This window comes from Phoenix dactylifera, chromosome 2, assembly GCF_051530095.1.
Source record: "Phoenix dactylifera cultivar Ajwa chromosome 2, Ajwa_hap1_PhDact_Kaust_v1.1, whole genome shotgun sequence".
Classification (NCBI taxonomy): Eukaryota; Viridiplantae; Streptophyta; class Magnoliopsida; order Arecales; family Arecaceae; genus Phoenix; species Phoenix dactylifera.
In genome coordinates, this window is record NC_143191.1 from 23,580,423 (window position 1) to 23,596,727 (window position 16,305).

General features: G+C 39.5%; 1 protein-coding gene across 2 annotated transcripts; it reads right to left on the reverse strand.

Annotated features, from left to right (window-relative positions):
* Positions 1 to 592: 592 nt before the first annotated feature.
* Positions 593 to 12,934, reverse strand: LOC103716804 (vacuolar protein sorting-associated protein 32 homolog 2). 2 transcript variants are annotated; one of them, XM_008804972.6, is made up of 9 exons: positions 12,862 to 12,934; positions 12,458 to 12,726; positions 12,184 to 12,281; positions 7,947 to 8,046; positions 7,372 to 7,457; positions 7,161 to 7,252; positions 6,627 to 6,741; positions 6,331 to 6,529; positions 593 to 750 (listed from the first exon to the last, which is right to left on the reverse strand). In XM_008804972.6, the coding sequence occupies exons 3-8, from the start codon at positions 12,253 to 12,255 to the stop codon at positions 6,335 to 6,337; spliced, it is 660 nt and encodes a 219-aa protein (XP_008803194.3). In that variant the 5' UTR covers positions 12,256 to 12,281; positions 12,458 to 12,726; positions 12,862 to 12,934; the 3' UTR covers positions 593 to 750; positions 6,331 to 6,334. The 2 variants fall into 2 exon arrangements, with proteins under 2 accessions (XP_008803194.3, XP_008803195.3); XM_008804973.6 differs by lacking the exon at positions 12,862 to 12,934 and having other exon boundaries at positions 12,444 to 12,755.
* Between the last annotated feature and the right edge of the window lie 3,371 nt (positions 12,935 to 16,305).

Below are 16,305 nucleotides of genomic sequence, written 5' to 3' on the forward strand. Positions count from 1 at the left end.
AATGTACAGCCAGTATACAATCTGGACTAAATTCTACGCTAACATTTTAATTTTCAAGCATATCAATGTAGTTTTCAAGATAGCTATATTTTCTATGGGATCAATTCTTCCGGATATTCTTTTTTAAGCTGTAAACATTTATATGAAACCTCAGTAATAGCATCTTACAGTCGTGATTGCAACTATTCCATTCAAAAGATTTTAAATGCACATGAGCAGTAAGGTTTCTATGCTCCCCGTCTATCAAAAATAAACCAAAGCGGCCCTCCAATTGAAGCGCTTAGAAGTAGGTTATCAATGACTAAGCAGTTTAAATAGAAGTAGGACATATAATAAGAACCAAAGATAAGTACAGCCAAAGGACCACTGCTCTAAATGTTAAAGGATGACCTAGGGACATCCTTGCTGCTCAAACACACACCCAAGGAGAGGGGTTGACAAACAACACCTGTTGCTGTTTGGAACAACTCCATATGTTATGATAATTTTAAAACAGGCTAGAAAAGATATATGATCATGTAGACAAACCAATGCTCCTGAAAGAAATGTTATTAGAAGAGAGAGCAGTGAAACCATAAATAGAATAAGAAGCTAAGGAAATGATCATTTCTTTCTCCGCCAATAACATTTTGCAAAAAGTATACACATTGGAAATGTAATGTTGCAATATGGAGCAGACTCCATTACAAACTCCATTATAAAGTACAATCCAATCACTTTTTACAGTATTGTCTATCTCAAGAATCAGACCTGCAGAAAATAGAAAAGAAAAAGATTAGAAAATTTAGTTGTTTGTAAATGTCAAATATGACAAAAAATATTGACTATCCTTCCATTTCGCCAAGTAATAGCAAGCAAACCAGCAGGCAAAACTTCCCAAGCAAAAGAGGGATGCAGGTTGTTTTCCTCCCTTTACTGGGGACATCTGAATGTGCTGTAAAAAAGGGATGGCTTTGCAGCAGCAGACAAGTCACCCAAAAAACAATTGCCATATGGAAGAAGCTATTAAGTCATTAGTTGTAAAGGATTTTTCCACACTCAAACCATATGGAAGATTTTAGTTGTAAAGGATTTTTCCACACTCAACCATATGGAAGATTTCAGTAATTTGTTTAAATTGGGTTACCATATCCATAAGATTAGGAGCATATGATCTCCAAATGGTAAGATTTCCTAAATTTGCCAACTCACTGCCTGCTCTTCCAAACAGTAGCATCAAAAACATGTAGTAGCCATGCCGATGTCTGACTGTTGCATTAATATGCCAAAGGGGGGAGGGGAGTTCAAGGATGACATTTATATTTTCACCTAGTACAGACTATGCAAGTCCATTTCCTTTCTCCACTATATTACCAAGTTCCCCATATGGATCAAAGAGAGCGTAACCAATGAAGCATATTTTTTTGGGTTTAAAATACCCTGCTAAGTGACCTTGGTATACATGTTTTCTACCATAACTTTATGTAAAACAAAAGTGCAATATAAATTGCTTTTAACACAGCCTTAAAAGAAAGAGGTAAACACATACAAGCTGGATGTCATTTATTTTGCAAACGACTAACTAGGTTATATTGGCTTCAAAACTTTTACATACATCTCTAGTAACCACCATATAGTGCATTTCTTCAGTAAAAGGATTACCTCCAAATGTCATCACCTAACACCAAGCAACTATTACTTGTTGGCACTTGGTAGAATTTGTAAGGGGTTTGGGTCTTTAATCTATAGATTGTTGGTACATTTACCCAGTTATCCATAAAACTTATCAGGCCAGCAATATTATACTAGCAACCATTCTTTAGACAGCGCAGTTAATTTCTTCATCTACTCCTCCTTTACAAAAATATATCATGAAGCAACAAAAGCATAGCCAAAATAAAAGAAAACCACCTACCAAAAAAAAAAAAAACCAAATAAAATAAATAGAAGAAAACCAGCAAAGTCGATGATGCTAACTGAAAACAATTCCTCCTAAATATCAAGGAAAAGACAGGAATTCAGCACATGGACACCCCCATGCCAGAATATCATCCGTCATTTATCTAGTTACATATGGAGATGGTGCAATGTGGGAGAAAAGGGTACTTGATGTCTTGGAAGAAAATAGTCTGGACAGAATCATGAAAAAGGATTTAATTGTGCTGGAAGGAAACTTTGACAGTATTCAATGATGAATTATAATAAGTAATTCAATTAACTAATTTTCCTAGGGTTAAAGATAAATCTTGAGAGATAAGTTTCGAGCTCATTAAAGTCAGACTCGGCAAATTGAAACACTAAGATCTATATGTATACACAAGAACTAGGATTTATAACTAGTTATTGAATCATCTGCTTCATCAATTCTAATTGATCATTTAAGCGTATAATCCTAACACTATATCAAGTCTGAATATACCAACTTGTAAATTCCCATAATACACTCAATTAGATTTATCTGTTAAATGCCGTCCCTTCTCTTAATCTCAGTGTCCTGATCGTAACTCCATGAACACTATAATTCCCTGCCAATCTTCCTACCTAGAGATCCTAATCTCTCTCCGTCCACCTCACCCAAACTCTCAACCTAAAAAGTCTTCAGTTTTATTGGTTTCGCAACCAACAACCTTTTGCTTGCAATAACCCTTTTTTGCAAAACTAATCACTACTTAATTTTGAATCTTTTTAAAATTTAGAATTTAGCTAAATTTCTTCCTACCCAAAATAGGTAGCAGGCATGCACATTTGCATGTTCATTATAGTCCCGAAAATACTTAATAAACTTCCAGCATGAAGCATATCAAAGAAAACATAAAGCAAACCCAAATAACCAAGCACCATGATTTTTTATTTTTTTTATTTTTTTTGCTTAAAACAGGTGCTTCATACAGTACGTGTACGGATACACCTAATAAAATCAAAATACAACAGCTCGCGGAGTGCCTGAAAGGCCTCCCCGAACTAAAGAGTGTACCCTGAGTGGTAGGCCGCGTAGGCAGCCACCCAGTCAGCCGCCCCATTGGCTTCTCAGGATACATGCTTGGTCTCTCATCATCATCCCTATGTCCCGGATCAAGAAGTGGTCTGTGCTCTCACCCCTCGACCCCCTCCGAATCCATCCAATGACTGTGGCCGAGTCGCCCTCCAGAATGATCGAACTGGCCTGCAGTACCACCCGCGCATGTCAAAGGCCCGCCCAGGCTGCTCGCAACTCTATCCCTAGAACCGACGTGTCAAACAGCTGGCAGCCACCTGCCGCCACCACCCTAGAGTGCAGGTCCCGTATCACAAAACCTGCACCGCCCCGCGTACCACCATCCAGCACCGACCCATCGAAGTTGACCTTGAGGAAGCTCGAGGATGAGGGCTCCCAGGTGAAAAAAACCGTCTGAGGAGCTGTCGGAGCAGAGAGGGAACCACAGGTGTCCTGAGCTATCAAAGGTCTATCTGAAGGATGGGTGGGCCTGATCTCCGTGGCCTGTGCCCGAGCAAACTCCGCAACAAACTTCGGTGACACCCTGCACTCGCCAAAGATACGAGCGTTCCTTGCCAGCCAGATCTGATATGCCGTGCAAGTTGCTCTGATAGCCTCCTGACAGGTCCGCGAACTGGCCAGCCATTGTCTTATCACCTGTAAAAACTGTAGCCTCTCACTCCAAGCCTCCTGCGGGATCCCTGACCACTGCCATGTCGACCTCGCCTATATGCACTGGAAAAACACATGGTCCACCGACTCCTCGGCTCCACATGTCCCACACTCTGCGGGGAGCCCCCAGCCACGCTTGCTCAGCACTGCTCTTGTCGGAAGATGATCCCAAATCCCCTTCCATAAGAAGAGGGCTACCCTCAAGTAGAGCCTGAACCTCCAGATCCAAGTACAATCCGGCCCTGGCTCATGCTCCAGCTGGATAACACGGGAGAGATCTCCCAATCTAACACTGGCCCGACACGAGGCACCCTACACCCTGACATCTGGCCCCGCACATCCTGATACCGGAATAGAACGGATCCTCTCAGCTAGGTGTGCCCCGACAGCTGTCGAAGTCTGGCCCCATCCCACTCTGCCCCTCCTGGTGCTAGGAGGTTGCACACCCGCAGCCCCTCCACTGCCTCTGTATCAACCATGGTCGGCCAGCACCTCAGAGGAAGGGCGTCCACCCATGGATCGCTGGTCACATCAACGCTCTGCCCATCGCCTATCAACCACCTGGTGTTTGCCGACACTGTCGGCAGGTGCCTCCCAATCTCGTGCCACATGAAGGAGACTCGACGACCCCTCCGTGTCACCTCTGAACCCCCTCGACTGTATCTGGCTGCCATCACCTGACTCCAGAATCCGTGTGGCTTTAACATGAACCAAACCGCGTGCCGAACAATGAACGCCTCACGCCTCTCCAAGAGGGACTGCACCTTTAGACTGCCCTCACTGGTGGAAAGGCAGACCTGCTCCCAGGCCACCAGATGCACCCCGTGGCCTCCACTATGTGACCCCCACAAGAAGCTCCGAAGAAAACGCTCGATCCTCAATAGAACCATCTTTGGTACCACAGTGTTGGCCATGAGATACACCGACATGGACCCCAACACCGATCTGACCAGTATCAATCTCCTCATCATGGATAGAAAGGATGCCCCCCATCCCTCCAGCCTACTCTAGACCCACTGCACCAGGCCCGAGCACTCTGCCACCCGTAGCCTCTGGCTAGTGATAGGGACTCCCAGGTAGGTCAGCGTCTCTCCTGCTCCAGTATCTACAATATCTCCCGGATCTCCTATCTGACTCTGGTCTCCGTGCTGGGGCTGAAAGATATGGCTGACTTCAAGAAGTTCACTCTCTGGCCGGACGCCGCGCAATAGCCCGCCAACACCCTGCGAAGGACTCGTGCCCTGATCAGAAGAAGACAATCATCAGCAAATACTAAGTGAAAAATAGGCCCAGCCCCCGGTGCTGGAACATAGGCCTCCAGCTCTCGGCTGGTGCACACTCTCTGCAAGGTACAAGACAGAGTGTCAGCATAGATAATAAATAAGTATGGGGATAAGGGACATCCCTGACGCAATCCCATGGTGGACTCGAAGAAGGATGATGGTGAGCCGTTGACCAAGATAGAAAACTTTGGCTCCCGGACACACCCCATAACCCATCCAATCCACCGCCTGTGTAAGCTGTATGCCTCCAGTGCCTGCTGAAGAAAACTCCACCTGATCCTGTCGTAAGCCCTCTCCATATCCAGCTTGACTGCCATCAAGCTTTGCCGCTTCGGTGCTCGCTGAAGATCCCACATCATCTCCTGGGCTAACATGACATTGTGGAAAATGTTCCTGCCGGCTACAAAAGCCCCCAGCTCACGGCTGATGATACCGGACAATAGGGGCTTCATCCTACCCACCATTATTTTGGCCACAACCTTGTATAAGGTTGTGCACAAACTAATCGGCCTGAAGTGACAAGGCTCAGCCGCATCCTGACGCTTTGGTATAAGCGTGATGAAGGTGGCCTTCCAATCCTCAGGCATCGCTGCCTAGGTGAAGAAGCACTGAATAGCCTCCACCACAGCTCCCCGAATGATGCCCCAATACTGCCGAAAGAAGAAAGGGGGAAAACCATCAGGTCCCGGAGCCTTGTCCGCTGCCAAGGCCCAGACTGCCTCCTGCACCTCCTATGCCGACACCGGCCGGATCAGGGGTGCATTCTCATCGTCATCAATACCTGCATCCACCCTCAAAGGGTGGTCTCCATCACCAGCATCTCATCCTCCGTCCATCTGGCACGGAAGAAATCAAGTAAGACCTATCGGACGGCAGGCTCACCTTCCACCTGATGGCCAGACCCATCTCACAGAGAATGGATCATGCTCCGCTGTCTCCGAATAACCGTCGTCTGATGAAAGAACCTAGTATTGCGATCACCCTCACTTACCCACTGCACACGAGATTTCTGTCGCTAGAAGATCTCATGCTGCTGTGGCAGCGAGTGGTGAGTCGCTAGCAGCCCCCGAAGGTCGACCATATCGTCCACCGGGAGCACACCTCCTAGGTCTTCCTTTGCAACTCAACAATAGCAGACTCTACCCCCTCCAATCTCCGGAAAATGTTGCCAACTACCTCGTGGTTCCAACGACGAAGCCGCCTCTTGGTCAGTTCATTTATCTTTTTTGTTTGTCAAAGATTGTGCATAATGGAAAGAAGTCTTCTTTAGTCTCCCTTCTTCTCTAGCTCAAACAACAGACTTTGAGATTCCACTTTATCACGGAAGTATAGTTTCTTACGATGCTACTTGAAGACTAAACATTTAACCGTTAAAGTGTGGAACTCTGATGCCTATGGCATACATGTGAGGAAGAAAAATACCTGACTACAGAGCCATTTCAGCTTGTAGTGCTGCAAGTTCATCTTCTTCAGCTGTATTTTTCTGTGGAGCAGGGCGAGTTGGCTGTCTTCCTACTGGAACATACTGTACTGGTGCAGCAGGAGCAGTTGTAGCAGGTTGAAGAAGTTGTTCCTCCAACTCAGCTCCCTCCAACTCCTCAAGTTCTGCTTCCAGTTCATCCTGCCATGGCAATATATATATTGGATATATCATGACAGGAAAACAAATAGAACAGCTAAAATATACCAAGGGGGAGAAGCCAGGGGGAGATGATTACCTCATCAAAATCAGCTGCTGCTCCAATAGGAGCAGATAGTGCTTCCTGGATCTGCTTCATGTTCTCTGTCTGCTCGTTGATTTCATCCATAGTCTTGTCAACATCATCAATGTTACTGAAAAATTAATAAGCATCAGGTCAAGTTCCTCAATTTACATAAATGTTAACATTATGATAGTAAATTATTTGAAACTGGGAAATGCAACAAAATATTCAAAAAGTTAAAGGTGGAAAGTCATCACCAGATAATTGAAAAGAGAAAAAAAATTATAATTCATTCTCTAAGAAGAAATTCTAAATGTTCCACTTCATGCAATATTTAACTTTCAGGTAGAATTTCTCATCAAAAAAACTTTCAGGTAGAATTAGACAACAAAATATTATATTTATTGTGCATTATGATCAGGAAATAAAGATGCTGGAGAAATTGCTGACACATGCAATTTCCAATAACATGCTCTGTAACCTATAAAACAGTTAACCAAGAACATGAATAATCAAAAGGTCAACAGTGTATAACATAGAGCTACTCACGTTGCTTTCTGCATAGCCTTCATTGCTGCTGCCCCAGTTCTCAACGCCTCAACAGTTTCTGTTGTAGCTTTTGCACCTTCTAGCATTATCATCTAAAGTGGTAAACAATCCAACAAAATTTAAGCATGGACTTCATAAGTAGTACTCCTTCAATAGATTAACCAGGCACTCTCTGAAGCAAGGAAAGAACTACTTGAATTAGAAAAGGTACCTGATCATGAATCCTCAATTGGAAATTTCCAAGTTGCTCAATTTGTTGCTCATAAAGCCTTTTCCTCTTCAGACATTGTATTGCAGCTAATTTAAAAATCAAAGCAAAATTTCAGAGAGGAAACACATATAGTGATACATATATCATAGATGTAAACTTCCAATATAGAAGAATGATAAATTCCCACTAATTTATCAGTCCATGAAGTAGCTGGGGAATTGTAAAAATAACCTAGGTATCTTAAGATAATCTCTTCTAAGAAGAGTTACTGGCATGTATTTTATAACACAAAAAAAAGCATCACACCGATAAATTGCTATCTTTGAAAATAAATGCAAAGGTCGCCATTAACGAGCTCTGGACCTTTTCTTCCCTTCTTCCTGGAATTTCCCATTCATGCGGTCAATGACCTAGAGTGCACATTACAAGAATCTAAAACATGATCACAACAGTGAAGTTCAGGCAAATATATTGGCTGACAAAAGCTATGCTTCATGATATTTCAGTGTTGTATGTATGCATGTGTATGTATTATGCATATGTATGTTGACTATATGTAGAACTAAAAAGCATACCTCTTTTGTTCTTTGCTCTTGTGAACTCCTTGGCCTTTTCAACTTCGGCAGCAACTTTCTTCTCAAGAACTTTCTCCTTTTTCTCGAGCATTTCAAGTGTCTAAAACATTTATAAAGTATAGCAGCAGTTTAGATAATTTTACCTGGTTGAGAGTATGATTTGTACTTTCTTGACTTGCATGACACATAGAATTAGAATATGTAAACAAGCTATATGACTGTACAAGTGAACTATATGAATGTACAGGTAAACAGGCATGAGAGCCCCATATATACACAGCTTAGTTGCCAAAATTAGTAGTGGATGAGCATACAGGTGTGGGGAAGTGGGTATCTTAGAAATACTCTTAGTAACGAACTGCTTAGAAAACCCGTATAGGTTTGAGATTTTGAGAACATTTTGAAATAGCCATGAATGTCTTTATTGCCATGTATCTCTTACTATAGGATGGAAACTACTACTCCATGACCAATCATCAGTCATTCAACACACCTTCACGTGAACTCATGTGAGGGAGGGGGAAAAAGAGAAAAAGAGACACGATCTTCGCCAATGTGGGTCGTCTTCACGTGAACTCATGTGAGGGAGGGGGAAAAAGAGAAAAAGAGACACGATCTTTCCCAATGTGGGTCGTATTCATGAGGTCCAATTCTAATTCACAGGTCTTCACTTATTGTAAAAAGGTCCATGATTGAGCAGGCCCACATGTTTCGCTACACAGATGGAAGGGTTCCACTCAGTCACAGGCCGTTCCACAATGCATGAACAGCCATGATTTAAAACTGGACCTCTCCAGTTCAACCCCAAACTTGAGAGGATCAGATTTCAAAAAGACAGAGAAATACTACAGAAATGGAAAGCAGCTGACCATATTAAAGAAAAAGAAAGAAATATGCTTTCTCTCATGGATTTTACAGGGATTCAGACTCTAACTCCCTACTCAGAAATCTCAGAGGACTCAAAAAAATTCTGCATCTCAACCGATTTAGACTTATCTCTCTTAAAAAAAATCAAAGAAAGTTTTGGAAACTTGCAAACTCTCGAGGATATTCCACCTTCCATTCCCTACTCATAAGAATTTATATTAAAAACCAGAACGCTCCAAGAAGCCAGTCTAGCTCTCTAACTCTTCACACACAAATCCCAAAAAGGTTTGGATATTAATAGACTTTTTATATTTTAATAAATCTAGATTTTCTTTCTGAAGGGAGAGCAATCTGGATTTTCAATAGTAAGAAAAAATATATTTAGTGAAATGGATAGGTCACATTGCATGATGACTCTTGGACTTTCTAAATTAACAGGACAAAACTTCCAGGATAATAAGGTCATAGGTATTCATGCCTTTAAGAGTTCAACATATATTCTCTAACATGCTTTCAACATATATGCACTCACGTGCATAGCACGTGCTGAAAAATAATACTATGTTGCTCCTGCAGATCTCTATGTATCTAAACAATGTAAGAATTAGCAAGTGCATACTTTATAATTCATGCACAAGTTTATCCATATGACAAAAGTTTACTAAAATTTTGTAAGCCTCCACCTTCCAATTGTAGCTAGCACCCTTCTTTAAAAGCTTGCTTTTTTCATCAAAAATTCTCTTTTGAGCTAATCACAGCAGCTTATTGTCTCTTGATTTTTTTCTCATAGTTCCACTTCAGTGCCTTTTGATATCCAGTAAGACAAAGAAAGGATACAAAAGGGTGGAGAGACGTGATAAGACTTGCATCTGGCACCTAAAAGAAGTTTCCATGCAAGTTCTCCTTTTCTCTCCACATGTTTCTCTATTGGTGGCAGCTTGATAGTTTATCAAATTTATACATTCCAAGTATCATAAAAAGTAAAACAAACACAAGTGGGTTGCTCCTGTTTAAGAAAACATAGAGAAATGACAGGAAACCTACAAAAGAATATCTATAGATATTATCGATGAAAATTGGGAGCATGGATCTGTAGATGGATATATAAACAGAGAAAAGACAGTTATGATGAATTAATTCTATCAGTTGTGTATTACTAACTAGCATTCCCCCTTATTGTATTTGCAATGAGGATTGGTGGACAGAGAACATGCAAGGGTTTCATGAGAAAACAAAATAATTCGAGGTCAACTCTGTCGCAACCAGATTGGGTTAAACTGAATTTCCTTATATGAAAATCAAATTTAATCAAGTGGGTTTTATTTTCATAATAGAAGTTTTTATGAACAAATGGTCATGGTTGTGTTGGGCAACCCATATCATGAACAATCATTAGTTTTTGTCATCCTAGGTACTAGCATGTCCTTTACACGGGAATGATGGAAGACTCATCATGATCTGAACCCACAACTGATGGCTTAAATATTTGGTTTATAGTCAGGTCTGACTCATGTTCAATACATGATGCAGTAACAAAACACCCAAAACCCATGCAAAATCATTCAACAGAAAAAAAAAAAGATGCTGCCTTCAGCTTCTAATGATTGATTCAGAACCATTAGATTGTTTCAGTAGTACATCACCAACCCGATGCTTGCCTAAATTGACAGATTGGAGGTAAAATCATCTGATAGATGAGGCATGTTCATTGGAGTCCTTACTACCAAAAGAGTACTCTAGTTTGGTGACAAGTTCAGGACAAATCACCTTTTGAAAGCTAATGTTGTGCTCATTAGTCCAAAAAGAAAGCTTGGACAGAACAGCCGGGCACTTGGCTGTCAAACCACTTTCATCACATCTATCACTTGAAGAAGCTTTCTAGTGCCATCTTACATCGCATCAATTGGAATCCAGATGAGGGAGATATAGAAACAATAGTGAAAAACAAATAATGGAAGGTGTTGACAAATTTGCACATAATAATGAACTTGCCATTTGCAGCCAATTCAACTCCGACGTGAAAATTGACAGCTTTTGGGACCACTTTGAATTCATCTCTCTATTAGGAAATATTGTTGGTCAAGTTTTAATTCTTATTAGGCATAAAAAAGATATTTTTCATCATTTCTTTTATTTTCTCATTGGAATTGGGCTCTGTAGAATTAGAAAGGAGTCCTAGGGACTTAAGGAGCCTCATAACTGCAACTAGTCTTATGCATTCACTTTTAAGACAGATAATTGTGTTAATAAAATCTAAGCGAGCTTTCTCTTCCATCTCATTATGTGGTGTGAGATCGTGTGAGAGGTCCATGGAAAAAGGCTGCAGTTATTTTTTAGAGAAGCTTGGTGTTGAGACATTAGGCGACTTCAACAGTGTTGGGTGAAGACTTCAGTATAAGGCCAAGACTCTTCTACTAAAGCCCTATGAAGCGAAAGATATGAAGCAGGAAAGAAAGTGTTCACGCCTTCTAGTTATCCCTTCAACACTATACTCTTCCTTATTTCTTTTTTTTCCCACTTCTATGATCCATATTTATCCTTGCTTCTACATATTTGATTCTGCTTAGTTTTGTACTTCTGTGTGGAGAAAAGGTAGACTCTCACCTGTTGCCTAATCGAGGCATACCAGATCCATATCTAACCACTTCAATTGCAAACTAAAGCTTTTCCTTCATCTATTATGCTCTACAATCTATCTGCATGCAATGCTGGGTCCTTTTCTTGTTTACTATAAATATGGTCTTGCTGGTTTGTTGGGGTTGATATCTTGAAACCAACCTTGGTTTCAGATCAATTCTGAGAAAATCAAAAAAAATGGTTCTAATTTCTGATACTATACCAAAATTTAAAACCAATATATATATATATATATATATACACACACACACACACACACACACACTAGAGAATGAGTTCTATCTAGCTAAAGTTAGATCACTAAGGTATAACTGAATAACTTTCATTGAGAGCATTAAAAACCCCAACTGATAAAGGATGTGTTCGTCATAGTCAATATCAGTGGTATGACAATGTTGCTCATATGGAATATTAGTGAAAAAAAACAGTATTCTTAGAACTATGATCTTGTTAAACCTTCCAATCATAACCAGTACTATTGGTCATCTCTAAAGGAAATAAAAAAAAATTACTAGCACTTTTTGGTAATAGAAGAGTATAGTTATGAAAGAAGGGATTTTCCCATTACCAAATACACGAGTTACGAGGGCAATTACATCCAACCCACTTAAGTAAGAATTTTCCATTAGATTACCATGTATCCAGTTATGTCACAATTCCAATATCCATGTCAATTATTTTACAAGCAAATAAAAAAAAATGAAAAGCTTAACAAAACTCGGTCAGAGCTTACCTCATGTAACTTGTCGAGAGTGGTTAAAGCATTGGCCTGCTCCTTGGGCTTTCCGAAGAGCCTATTAAACATGGTTGCCAGCTTCTAAAAGCTCACTTCTGTGGGAAGAAAAAAGCAAATTAATCTCTAAGAACCCCATCCAAACCATAACCCCAAACGAATAATTGATCCAAAAAGATAGCACCGCATTGCACCGATCAATTTGAGGAGCGAACAAGGAAAAAAACAAATTTTTCTATGAGAAATCGTAGAATAATCACCGAAGAAAGCCCACCTACGGCAGGATAACAAGACCGTGGGGAGATTGGGAGCGCCCGCTTCAGGTCGAGCGGGGGCGAGGCGAGGCTTTGTATGCTACCGGAGAAAAGACGGGAGAGGGATCTTCAAATCCCCCCACGGCGAGGAGTAGGGGAACAAAAAGGCGTCCCTTTTGCAGTCGATGTCTCTTTCTCTCTCCGATTTGGATTGGAAGGAGGTACAGAATGTAGGACAGAGAGACGGATGACGGTATTCGTAACACCCACCCTCTAATGAGAAACCGGCCTACATTCCCAATGTAGAGGTTGGAGTACAAGATTAAAAAAAAAAAAATCCTATTTAATTTGAAGCAGACGATCGATTTCTTCTAATCTCTATAAACCAAGAAATCTAGCGTCCAGCCTTTTTAGAGGCCCTTACCTTGCCGCCAGGATACCGTTGGCCCCTTCTCCTCCTCCTCTTTAACTTCTAATAATTTGAACTCACAGTGTTTGAAAGATTTCAGTTGAGCACTCATTGAAGTGAAAAAAACTTTCAAAATTATTTGAATTTATAGTTTGAATTTAAAATTTTTTATTTATATAATATAATCTTTACATCAAATAAATTATTAATCGACTTATCTGTGATTTAAAAATTTTATAAATTTTATAAATTTTATAAGATAGTATTTTGAATAAAAAATAGATATATAATTCAGAATAATATTTTTCAAAGTATTATTATATTGGATACTAGTCTTGTATTTTAATTGGATAATGATATATGTTATTTTGTAAAAATATCTTTGATATGTATCAGATTTGAACTTTCAGCCTAATATGTACTAGACCCTATCAATTAAGGATTATGCATTGGCACCCTAATTGTTATTGAGCTTATTGATTCTGCTTCTGGCTTTGCGATAGGATATAAATGTGGTACTCGGGTCTACTCCACAGGATATAAGTGTAGTATTTCGGCCCACTCCATAAGGTATAAGTGCAATTTTGTTTCTAGCCTAGCCATAGGGTATAAGTGCTGCCATAATTAAAGGTTGTTGAGCTAAACATGATTTGTTTCGAATTGGATTTATGATTACATATATGAATATTTGAACAATATAGGTTTTAATAGACTTAAGTTTTGAAACGGAATTAGTTATATCTTTACACTGATTCGTGATAATTTATGTTTTACTATTGTATGCTATACTATTATATAAATTATCTAGTTAGGATATTCATACTTGTTGCTCTATTGCGCTCATTATCCTTTATTTTCTTTACAGATTTAGATACTTAGTTGACACACTATTTTGGCATGGCTAGCTAGGTGAAAATCAACCTATCTAGCAGTGATCCTTGCCGCAAGGGAGGGCAGGGCCTTGCGACATCGTCACAGCCCTGCCCCTCCTCTTTTCTTTTCGATGGATTCTCCTCGCTGGCAAGCTCCGATTTGGCAGGATAGCATGAGGAGATCACAGAATCCGCTGTCTCCTCCCTCTATTTATTCCCCTCCCTGCTTGCCAAGATCACTAAGCCCTTCTTTCTCCTTCATCTTTCTCCCTTCTCCTCTCCCTCCCTTCCTTTCTTCTTCCTCTTCTTTCTTCTGCTTGGGCTCATTGTGCCCTGTCTTTGTGCCACCAGAATCGCAGCCACAACGCCTCCTCGGAGCAAGGTAAGGCCTCCCATATCTCCCCCTCCTCTCGATCAACCTGGCAATGGCCGGAATCTGGCAAAGAGTCGCTGGAATAAGAAAAAAAAGAAGAAAAAGGGGAAGATCACTTACCTGGTGGTCATTCCACCGTGTCGTCGGCCCTCGGCCACAGCCGCTGCCAGACTAGAGTAGCCCTAACGATGGTTCTAGAACCGCCGGTTCCGGTTCGAGAACCATCAATTCCGGTTCCACAAAAATCTAGAACCTTAACCGTAACCGAAAATAGTCGGTTCGGTTCCGGTTCCGGTTCCGATTTTAGATGATTTCGATTCCGATTTTTCAACATAAATTATAAAATTTTGAAAAAAAATGGATTGTGTAATTAATTTAGAAAAAAATTATAAATACAAATAGATTGTGTAATTAATACAAAATGATAATTTGTACCTTATTTTATTATTTTATCAAACTAAATTTTAATAATACAACTAGATAACATTATAAAAATAATAATAAGTTACATTAAATAAATTTGGAACTAATTTATTTTATTATAAATGAAAAAAAGAAAAAAATTGGGCTTGAACTTAATTAAAATTAAGCTACCTACGTATCCTCTTGAGGTTTAGAGGAGTCAAAGCTCTCGTAGTTCACTTACATTCATGGTTGAGCAATTAACCCCCTTACACCAATGATCAATCACACCATTGCTACCGGCTGTAGACGATCCGCTATTTCCAATATCAAATAAGTCTTCACTGTCCTCAAATGTGTTATCTTGTAATCTACATTCTGCCTTTCTCCAATCATCAACACATGCTTGAGCTTCTAAGTTATTCGGCCTTAAACAAGATCGTCGCTCATCTAAGATTTGACCTCCAGCACTGAATGTTTGCTCAACAGCAACGGTTGAGCACGGGCAAGCTAAAATCTCCTTAGCAATTGCTAGGAGGACTGGAAATTGGTTTGAATGCTCCTTCTACCACTTTAATATTGGAAATTGCTGATCTGAAATGCTATCACCAAACTCAAAAGAAGTGGTTAGATAATAATCAAGTTCCACACTGGAACCTGATGAACTCCTCGGGCGCTTTTGGCGTTGCAAAATCATTTGCTATGTAGCACTAAGATTTGCAACATCTCCAATGCCTTCAATATTACTGGATTGTTGAGGGGTGACATTCTTACTATATTTTGCATTGTACTTATTATATAAATTAATAATATTATTTTTAACAATAAAAATAATATTTAAAACATCAATATCTTCTTCAAAAAGATCTAAACAACTATAATATGCATGCAAATAATCTGTCAAACCATCTAATTTACTACGTGGATCAAAAATAGATGCAACAAGATTAAGAGGTGGAATATTTTTATAATAATTAAGCCACTTCACTTTCATCGCAGAAATAGGAGCTTGCAAATCATTATCTTTCTCAAAAGTTTTAATAGCATCAGCAATATTATAACATTCTAAAATAAGTAAATGAGCAGTAGGATAATAAATACCAGATAAATTATTAGTGGCATCATTAAAATTTTTTAAAACAATCATAATTTTTTTGCAAACATCCCACTGCTGGCGAAATAAAACCACACAAGAAATATTATTTGCAATAAAAGTACATAATAATTCTTTGTAAGGAAAAGTTTCATTTAAAAGTTCATACATGGAATTCCAACGATTTGGAACATCTTAAGAAAATTTTTTTGGCCTCATATTATGAAGCCGACAAAAAGAAAACCACTCCTTCATAATTTGTGGACGAAACCATATATACTCTAACACATTTTTAATTGGCTGAAGATACTGACTAAGAAATTTTAAAGCATCTTGAACACATAAATTTAAAACGTGACATGCACATCGTATATGAAAATATTTACCACCAAATGAGGGTTTGCAAAGTTTTTCAAGATAAGAAATTGAAGCAGTATTTGATGATGCATTATCATAAGAAATTGAAAATACTATATAAAATAAATTATACTCGTCCAAAACATACTTTATTAGTTTCCAAATATTTTCAGTAGTCTTTCATCAAAACCTCTAAAAGCAATAAGTCTTTTTTGCATTTGCCATTCATCATCGATCCAATGACATGTGATACCCATGTATGAATGGACTTGCTAATGATCACTCTATATATTAAAACACAAAGAAACATTTCCATTAAAAGATAAAAAAAATTCAGATAAATCATGCTTGCCTTTTTTATA

What these genes read in the sequence shown, in the direction of transcription:
- LOC103716804 (XM_008804972.6), bottom strand. Translation starts at nt 12,255, where the DNA reads ATGTTTAATAGGCTCTTCGGAAAGCCCAAGGAGCAGGCCAATGCTTTA. An exon ending in AATTGAGGATTCATGATCAG is followed by an intron (nt 7,253 to 7,371) that starts GTACCTTTTCTA and finishes TTACCACTTTAG; the next exon opens with ATGATAATGCTAGAAGGTGC. An exon ending in CAGCAGCTGATTTTGATGAG is followed by an intron (nt 6,530 to 6,626) that starts GTAATCATCTCC and finishes TTGCCATGGCAG; the next exon opens with GATGAACTGGAAGCAGAACT.